Here is a 10,450-nt window from a genome sequence, read left to right on the forward strand (position 1 = left end):
TAAATTGTTGGCATTATGAATAACCATAATAGGCGTCAGCATGGAGAATACCACCTTCTCATTTTTAATTTGCATGGGTTCATACCCCCGAGATGCTTCACGCTGAATTTCAGGTCTTAACATCACTGAGCACAGGCTCAGCACCACATCCTGATGTTGTAGACCTGGGAACGGGCAAAAAGCTGGCTCGCAGAAGAACACCCCTGAGCAGCTGGGAGAATAGGGAGCCATGCTTATCTCACCCCAGCCACTGAGAATTCAGGTCACCCAAAGGCACAGCAGGCTTATCTACATGTTTATGCCTCTGCTGTGCCTCAGTCACAATCGGTCAAGATGGAGCGCAGGTTAGGATTAAGGCAACTGGACTATCAAAGGCAACAGCAGAACAAAAGATGAAAAGTCCTCATTTTGATTAGTAAAGTCCAGGGCGCTGATGATTGTGACCATAACTCACCCTATAATATGTTTTAATGTAAATAAACATAGGCTAAGTATCAGACTTACAGTAAAGCCCCAATCCAAGCCTATGTGTAGTTTCTGGTTTAGCTCTGAACATTCACACACCTCTACCAGAAATCAAAGCTCCAAGTGAACAGGTTATACCATGATGAGAAGCAATAACTTTTTAATTAAACCATATTTTGTGCTTCCAAAGCACAGAGTGCAATTTCAGTGCCCTGGTCAGCATTCTCCAGCACAAAAAGCTGTCTTGTTTCAAGATTTTTACAAAGGACTTTGATACATTTTTCATAGGAGATGCCGATGAGAAACAAAATTTAACTTTAATTATCTACTGTCTACATTTGAATGATGTACAAGAATAGTTTTGACATATAGCCACTGAAATCTATAAAAATCTTATGTATGCATGCATGCTTTTTTACTCAATAAAATGCATGGGGTTAATTTTAAAAATGAAAAAATTCTTAAAGCAGTTCTGTTAGGTATGACTCATATGTTCTGGTATCCATGAATAAGGTTGTCTTGAGTGAGTAGACCTAAGAGATGGAAAAGAAGTCAGTAAAGTACCAGGAAGATAATACATAAATTAAAATCCTCTTTCTTGTGACAGCTGAAAAGGAATTTCTATGACTTGCCCATCTGGAGGCCATAATATTAACCAGTAGGGCATTAACATTAGGAAATCCAACTTCTATTTGATTTCATGACTTTCACAATTTTGGACAATCAATTACTTAATTGACATTTAGATGGCCCTAAGGAATCACGAGGATGCATAGAAATATAGGCACCTATTGGGCCAGTTTTTATGCTGTTTAACATCCCTGTGCCGTATTACTGTCAGTGAGTCCCTCCCCATCATCCCTTCTGTAGGTCCAGTAACTAGTGCCAACTACGGTTAGAGCGTCCAAACAACCAAAAAACCTAAGCTTTGGAAAACACTGTAGATACTCACCAGATGTACTACTGCCTCTGTCTGAGCTGTTGTAGGATCCACCTGTATTCTGGTCGTATGACTGGTTGTACGGAATAGTTGGAGCAATGTTGTCATTTACCCGGTAATCTGCAAGTTTAATAGTATAGTTAATGCTACCCTTTAGAAATACATCTACTTTTATATACCTGCTTTATAACACAAAGTAAGATCTCCTGAAAATAGTGAGGAAGAAATAAATTCATTTTTTGAAAGGAAAATAATCCTATAATCATGTTTTATTTTTATCTTGTCTCTAATTGTAAGTTCAAGGAAAATCATGGGAACTTAGTAGCTCCACAGCAAAAATGAAGGAAAATGAAATCCTATGCACAGGGTTGTCCCAATGCCTCTGCAAGGATTAAGCCTCAATGTATATATATATGACCTGTGTGAGCATTTTGCATATGAACAGACTGTCACCTTGATTGATTTTCCATGGTCTCTGCTTAATTTACGGAAGCAGGGCAGCCAATGGACTGTGGTAGCTACTTCTTGTATTTCAAAGGTGACAAACCCACATAGGAATCAGTCCTGCATTACAAGGGCTGAATGATCTGCTGGAGCAACAATACAGCTTCACCAAATTTGGTTTACAACAGAAGAGGTTTTTGTTTAACGCTTGCTGGCTCCAAGAAGATTTCTATTTACATTGGGTCATGCAGGTTCTAGCTACAGGCAGGGCCTTTTTTTGCTGATGGCTATTACTGTAACTTCCTTCTCCAGTTCCAAAGCACTTGATATACATGTTACTTCTAAATCTAGATTTGGCAATCAGATCTATAAAACTTTATCAGAAGTAAAATACTCATCTGACAAAACAGTACTTTCATGCCAAAAAGGAATTATAATTTACAGAGAACAGAAAGGAGCTCTTCATACAGCAAATAAAACTGCATCACAAACAGAACCACTGGACATAAAGTAGTGACAATGAAGCACAGCATGTAACTCATCAAAATGGTTATTTCCCATCACAAAAGCTATAGGTATAATCGTCAGCAAGATGGTTTTGACTTAGGAAATGAGAAAACCAAGATCAGAATATTGACTCATAAAATAGCAAATCAAAACAAACATAAACAAAACTAAGAATTCAGTCCCCATCTGCTGCAGAAATGTTTGTGATAATATAAGCATGGGAAAAAGAGCAAAATGATAAATTCCACACCAGAGTGTATTCTGTAATAGTTTCTCAGCCTAGTTGCATTCCAGAGACCACGCTGAAGCCCTACATACTGCATATGTTTACACAGAGGATAAACAGTAAATCAACACTCTGAAATATGTATATATGACTGTCAGCAGACAATGCTTTAAGGGGGCCTTTCCACACTACAATATGCTAGAGAATATGCAGCTGTAATACACACAGTTTGAAAGATGCAGTATCTTCCAGGGCATAAAAACCAAACATGTTTTAATTCCAAAACAGATATGTAATACACAGTTCATGAAAGAAAACATAATTACAAAAGTATACAGCTTTCACCCTCTAGTAAGGAGCCACAAAAATTGAATTTTCTTTTGACATGTTTATGTCAAGGGAAGGTGTCACATTTTATATTGCCCTTTGAACTCCTCTGTGAGTAGATGTCCGATAGAGAAATCAACATTCCTGTAATGAAACGTATCTTTTTACGGAATAACTTATCACTATGCGATCACTTGAGTTACAACAATCCATGCAAAAAGTTCCAAGTTAGAATGCATCCAGTTCCTAGGGATACTGTTTTGCAAATCAGGTTATTAAAAGAGGTTGCATGGTAGCCTGGAGGACTAGCAAGAAATCACATACCTGTTTCTTCCAACTCCCACATATTACATTAAAGAAACATGCCCTCAAGGCCACAAAAGTACATTCTGATGTTTCCCGTTAACACTGAAATAAATTTATTTTTAGCTTCTGGATCCACAGACTTCAGTCAGGGTAACAAAGCAATTTAGTTTCCACAACTGTGTGCGATAGCATTGCCTCTCAATATGTGAATCAAAGGCTTGCTAGGAACAAGTCTAAAATGAATTGGATCACTCCATTTGTGTCCCCAGTGTACAACAGAATACAATTTTAGAGAGTTTGATATGCAAAATTTCATTCGTTTACATGAACATGTAGATTTAATTAGTCTCCATCCATGACTGGGAAGACTGGGTTGACCTATTTAAAATTTAAGGTAGAGTATAATGTGACTACCATGCATCTGGCTTATGAATAAAATATCTGGCCTCTGTCCTAACCAATCCCTGAACTACTATTAAATTTAAATTAATCTCAAATCCATAGGAAATGTATTTAACTCTTTTCTAAAGATACAGATTTTTATTTGTTATAATAAATTCAATATCTGAAGGTTATTGTGGTGCTAATTAACTTTCTGACACTGCTAACTGTGGATTACTAAATCTAAAGAGGGACGAGTCTAAAAGCACCACAGAAGTCTGCAGCAGACTCCCAGCACCAGAAGGCCAAAACTCCTCTGATGCCTAAAGAGGAGAAACAAGCTAAAAGCTCTTCACCTTTGTTTAATTTGTTTTGCTCCATAATGTTGTACTGTATGGGTGCAACCTCTTGCTTTTGCTGAACAGAGGGTTTCCAGTGTTTCTCATTCGTATCCCCGCTGCCATTGTTAACATTATTGCTGATATTTGACTGGATGAGTTGAGTGGTGGCATAAGGAGTGGGCTGCCCAGGCTGGCTGACAAATCTTCCGTCCTTTAGATTTGGACTATTGAAGGTTTTCATCTCATTGATTTTGTTGCTGAGGTCCACATCACCATATACAGTTGACTCAGGCAACATCAGGTTTGTTTGCTTGTTGTCCAGCTGATTGTTGTAATTTGCTATACAATCGGCTAACCACAGAGGAAAGAAAAAAGAAAAGGTCATTCTGTTCGCTTACACTGTACTTTCAATGAAATTCCCTTTAAAAATTTTTTAGTGCATAACTACATGGCTTGCATCCATGAAGCAGAGATTAATTAACTAAATAATTTACAGAATATTATTTACCTTATAAACTACTGCTTCAAAAGTAGTGTCCACTGTTTTGATTCACTGTAAATTCAGACCTTCTGAATTGTATCTACAATGACTTACCTTCCTGGGTTTTTTTACAGTGGCCGTATAAACATTCACATTTTTAGACATTATTCCCAAAGCAGTACAAATATCCAATCAGTAACTGTGATTAAAATAATTTGCATTAAAAGGAAAAATCAGCCAAAATTTAATAGCGGGAATAACTAAACATGACAGTCATCTCATGTCATCTCAACAGCATTTAGACTTTCTCGTACTTGTGGTAAGAAACAGAGATACAACAGATTTTTATAAAACAGACTGAAAAATAATTACATATAACAGAATTAAAGAGAAACAGTACAATGTGAAAGGTAACTCAGTACCCAGTAGAAAGTCTTTATTTGATCATCATTTCCTTGTACAATCTTATATTTTGCTTTGAAACAAAAAGACAGGAAAACAATCTGGAATTTTTGCTAATTTTTAGTTGCTTTGCATATTGCAAAATAAGTAATACCATAGTAATACCATTGTCCTGTATGCTAAATATGTATCATACAGACAACATGAATTCATTCTTCTAATAGTTTTTGCATCATGAGATGATCACTTATTGCATAGAGCAAATTAGACATGTACTGATGCTCTGGCCACTGCTGTGTGGACCAGTGGGCCTGCCTTTCTGCGTTCTCCTGCCTCTGCGTGACAGCAGCTCCACACACTTTTTTTCCTCTCCATATCCAATCCACTGGAAGAATATAGAATGGAGTCTGTGGGTCAGCAGTTAGAAGGCTTAGTGAAACCAGCATTCAATGATCATTAAGCAAAAATTCTCATTTGCCAGCTGATTAATGCATCAATAATTACATAACAATCACCAGGAATATAGTTCCCTGCTTTTAAAAGATGGAGTATTTATGCTAATGAGTTTGATTCAAAACCTGAAGTCCATTACCTGTGGCCACAATTAATTTACTGGAGAGGGTGCCAAGTAAAACTAAGTACAAAATTCAGGATTTGACCATTATACTAAATGAAATAACTACTAAATACAGGGGATGTTGAATTTCAAAAATATTCCCTAAACATACATCTTTTTTTGAGAAATATTTCCTGAAAAAGAGAAATAAAATACTACTTGAGGAAGAAAAGCACTGATCCACATTTTCAATGATTAAGGAACAGTATCAGAACATGCCACATACAACTTACCATTGCACATTTCATGCCCCCCAGCTTCTGTTTTTTGAAGGTTTTACTGTTTGATATATTTTTTTCTTATGCGAGCTGTTATTTATTGCTTCAGTCTTCAACTTCTTGATTTCTACTTTTTACATGTTTTCATTTCTGCTTTTTCTCTCACCTACTGAAACCATACTAGTTTTTCCTCCTTTCCAAGTCTATTGTATTATATTGGGCAATTATATATCCAGCATATTCTCCATTCCTAATACCTCATGCTTTGCTATAATATCCTTGCAGAGTCACTTATAACATATATTTTTACGTCCTTCCGTTTTCAGCTACGATTTGTGTGTAGGGCAATATAATCGATACAGTATATGCAGTAGGTACATTTTTTTACATAGACGCATTAGAATTCCTCATACAAAGTACTTAAACAAAACTGGTTTATCTATATAACAGAAGATTCATTCTGTTAGAGTTTTTATAGCATCTACTTTTAGAACAACCCATTTCCATTCTGTAGACTTGAAAGACAGTACTATACTTAAAAGAAATTAAAAATGCACAGTTACTTAGCATATTCACAGTTATAGAGGGGATATCCAACTCTGCTGCTTCAGAGCATAAGCCAAGCCCAAGCTGACATAATTAAGAATATTTGCCAGATTTTCCAGGACAGAAGAGACTGTTATGAGCATCTTGTCTGACCCTCAAGCTTATAAGCTTTACTTGAAAGGAAGGAATCACTTTGCAACACAACCCAGCTTAATGTGCACCTCATGACCAGATGTTATAATAGTTTACAACCCTCAAAAATGTGCATTCTCTTCCTTTTCTGAATTTGTTAAGTTGCTATGTCTGTACTTGCCACAATAAAGTATCTCTGTATCAGAAATCTTTTACACAGGTATTTGTGGACGTGATATCCTCGGGCAGGGTAAGATATAAGTCTCTAATGTTAAAATCTCTCACCTTCCTCTGAAGCACCTGGCACTGATCACTGTTAGACAGCATATTGCAGGAGATGAATTACCACCATCACATTATGACTGGTTTCACATTAATTACAGGAGGTAATGCTGTTTTGCACTTAACGCAACTTCACTATGGGTAATCATACTCCCTCTCTGGAATGCTGGGAAACGCTACTAGCAAAAATCAGCAAGAGGTGCTGGTAGTGGAAAAGACTCATTTTCATTCCTCACCAGTAACACAAACTGGATTAAAACCAAAGGAACCTAAGGTCCATTTAAAACAAAACGTGCAACAACTAGTGCTTCCAGATATATTTCCCCAACTGTGTTCCCATGGAACTCAAAAGGTTTTCTTGAAGAGCAAGACTCTTTTCTGAGTCCTGCCCAAGCTCCTGGGAACTACCACTTAACCTAACATTTCATAATTGCTTTTAGAGTGTGAAATTAGCTTTTTAATGCACACACCCTAAACAGAAAACCAGCTATCCAATTTTGTACAGAATGGCACCCCAAGGGAGGTTTTGAATGTGCCAAAGTAGACTGATTGCCTTGCAAGTACTGTAGCAATGTTTTATTTCTTGCTTCCCATCACACGCAAACCAGAAGGAAAATCTCACTAGTGTCATTTTGGTATTTCTCCTTCTCCATCCAAGCAACAAGGATGTACAGAACAGCCTAAAAATTACCTTATCTGCTCTTTTCCAGATGCTGAAACATATCAGTACAGTGTGACTTTTGGTAACATTGAACTTTGCAAGGGCTTCTTCAGCCTACAGCTTGCTACAACTATCCAAGGGGACCAAAAAAAGGGATCCAAAAAGGGACTGACAGCATAATCATTACATAGGGGAGAAACTATATTAAGTCTAAATGCATTGGAAATAAAAAACCCGAACAAACCTGTACACTCTCTCAGGTATTAGAAGTATATATTCTGTAAAGAAGATTCATTAGCAAGGTAGAAACATATCTAACCTGGTCGACTGTACGTTGTAAGGTTGCTATCACTGGTTCCGTTGCCAGAGGTGCAGCAGTTGATGGAGCAGTCATTGTGATTGTTCCCTGTGTTAGGCCAAGTATCTGCTAGCCATGGCTGAGTGGCCGGTTCACTGATGTTTAGGATTCCTGGCCTTTAAAAACAAAGTGTGGTCATTTAAAAAATTAAACAAAAGCATTTTCACATTGCAATTATATTCTTCTCAAGAGGTTAGATATTACAAAATAATATCACATATTTAAAGGCTTGAGCATTGGAAAATACAGCTTGATTCAGATATTTAACGGTTTCTAGTCTCCTACATAACCTGTTCCTTGGTAAAACACTGAAGTGAAGAGCAAAGGACAGTATCAGTTCAGTTTGCTGAACTGCACATATACCTTTGTGTGCAATCTTTAACTGTCACTTTGGTTTTGTTTTGCTTTGTTTTGTTTTTTTCTGGGAAGGTTGCATTATTGCTTTTCTGCCCCTTCTCCCTTTCTTAAAGATAGCAAGGTAAAAAAGGGGAAATTGGCAAGTCAAACAAACAACAAATTCACACATGGAAGCGAGATGGATATGCGGAAGGAATAGCCGAGTTTGGATGTGAATACTCCCAAGTTCTTGGTGATTTATGAAGCCAAGTTCTCCTCACTATCAGATAGTACTATTGCAGTGGATCAAAGGGAACAGCAAATTACAGAAACTTCCGTCGCTTGGGAGTATTTGGATCCCACTAAGCATACTGAGTGTGCGATACATCTTTGTTAATGAGTAAGCCACTCGCTTAATCTTTATGTGGGTGGAACAGCAGCAGCTCCTAAGCAAGTTTAAAGTAATTGGGAATACTCAACACCTTTAAAAATATCCAGCTATCAATGCTGCATATCGGCTGCATTTGGAATTAAGTGTATTCCTGCCATCAGCAGAAAGAAATAGCATTCCTTGGTTTCCAAGTTGCTGAATTTTTCTAGTAAGTGTGAAAGATGCTCTGATGAATGTTTTGTAGAATCTTTGGTGCCTCTTCAGTTTTCATGCTAACAATGCAATGGCATGTTATAAACACCCACATAAGTAGCATCCCCTAACAACTTAAAATTGCCTTTGACAACTAAGGTGCTTTTAAAAATAGATAATTTTAGCAACTGTCATATTGAAAAAAAAAGGAACATAGTCTCTTTCATCACAGGATTTAACAGGCAACTTTTCATTTGAAATAGTGCAGAAACCAGTCTCCATAATATCAGATGTGATGCTCTTCAAAAATAAAATATGCTAATCCTCTTAAACTGCAAGTTGAGAATACAAACTGCAAACAGTTAGCTGTGGGGGATATAGTCTGTCAGTGCTGCAGGCTTAAGTCATAGTCTTAGAATCATATTTAAAATATCTATACATGTATGTGTATACATATTTCTGTACTGCATATGCCATCTGACAATTTAAAATAGGAGGTGATGAGGCTTGACTTACTGTCAGGCTAACAAACCAGCCAATACACATGCACTAAACAAGTATTTTTTGTAAATCTGAAATAAATGTACAGCTATGTAGTCCTGTGAGCAGGCCAGCTGATTTGAAATACCCTGCTTTTTTCCCTGCCACTCTGCTCTTACAATGAAACTACACCTCGAGGCATTTGGAGGAGACAAAGCCTTCCACAATGTTTCAGCACTTTCAAGGCCTGTGTACTGGATTTTTGGATAGAGAGTTAAAGGTCCTTTGTTTCTAAAATTTACTTTGCATTCACACCTGCTGTCATGTAAGAAATGTGGTATGAGGTATATAAGTAGATGAAAACTCTACTAATTGGAGCCATTTAGGTGGAACTGTAGGCAAGACATGTTTCCATTACAGCTCCACAGCCTGGTGATGATGAAAGATCATAATTTCTAAAGATCTTTAACCTTTGCAGCAAATTCCTTGAATCCTTGCAATTACTGTACTGGGTCTGGGGTGGGGGGTGGACTGAGCAAGCGGCTGTGTGGGTGCCTGGCTGCTGGCTGGAGTCAATCCACCACAATTACCGATACTTGAATCCTGTCTAGAAAAGGGATTGCCACAGAAATGGGTATTTTTTCAGCATCGCAAAAGTGGGGGTATGTTGAAACATATCACTGTGACATTTTGAATTCTGAATAATGCTTTAACATGCTCACATAATGCACTTGGCAAAAATGCTAAACCTTTCCAAAACATTGCAAATATAATTTAAGGAAGTGAAAACCTTAAGTTTGGAAATCAGAGTAAAGATTTCACATGTAAAAATAGCATTATTTTTATCTTGCAGAAGTATGTTTCGTATTCTACAAAATACAGTACAACATCATACATTCTGTAAATGCTATATATGCAAATGAACAAAAGAAGCATAGACATTAGCACCTTGAATCAATTACACTGCCAGATTGTGGCACTGATCCTTAAAACTAGGACAGTAAAAAATGCTGCTGCTTCTTTAGCAGTACCAAAATGACTGTATACGATGTAGACAATTCTGGGTTCATTTCTGTCCTCTGAGTCTATGTGAGTGTGCTTTGTCTAGCTTGTGCTATGGGAAGAGCGAGAAAGCACAGTGGTACAAAGAACACAAAGGATGTTAACTGCGTATCTTTTTGAACAACCTTGTCTGGGAAAGAGAGGGTTCATCTCTGTTGTCTCTTATTTTCTCATGATCTTGGGGTGAAGGCAGAAACCCAGTGATTTACAGATTTGTCCATTCAAAAATCACATGGTAACTGTTCTAGAGGTTTTCCTCCATGGTTTTAGGGCTACAACAACACAGCAGTATTCAGTGCTGGACAGAGATATCTGCGATTGCTCTTAACGTGCCAGGGTCAGCAGCAGCAGCAGAC

At 37.4% G+C, this 10,450-nt stretch overlaps 1 protein-coding gene across 1 annotated transcript in view; it reads right to left on the reverse strand.

Moving 5' to 3' along the window:
- The window catches only part of ROBO1 (roundabout, axon guidance receptor, homolog 1 (Drosophila)), a gene marked incomplete at its 5' end in the record, with an annotated part of 114,859 nt that overhangs the window by 20,300 nt on the left and 84,109 nt on the right, over positions 1–10,450 (reverse strand). Inside the window, 3 exons of the mRNA XM_009585934.1 lie at positions 1,418–1,525; positions 3,953–4,288; positions 7,595–7,749. Coding sequence (XP_009584229.1) covers positions 1,418–1,525; positions 3,953–4,288; positions 7,595–7,749 — 599 coding nt within the window. The remainder of the gene's footprint in view (positions 1–1,417; positions 1,526–3,952; positions 4,289–7,594; positions 7,750–10,450) is intronic.

This window comes from Fulmarus glacialis, unplaced genomic scaffold (genome assembly GCF_000690835.1).
Source record: "Fulmarus glacialis isolate BGI_N327 unplaced genomic scaffold, ASM69083v1 scaffold7839, whole genome shotgun sequence".
Classification (NCBI taxonomy): Eukaryota; Metazoa; Chordata; class Aves; order Procellariiformes; family Procellariidae; genus Fulmarus; species Fulmarus glacialis.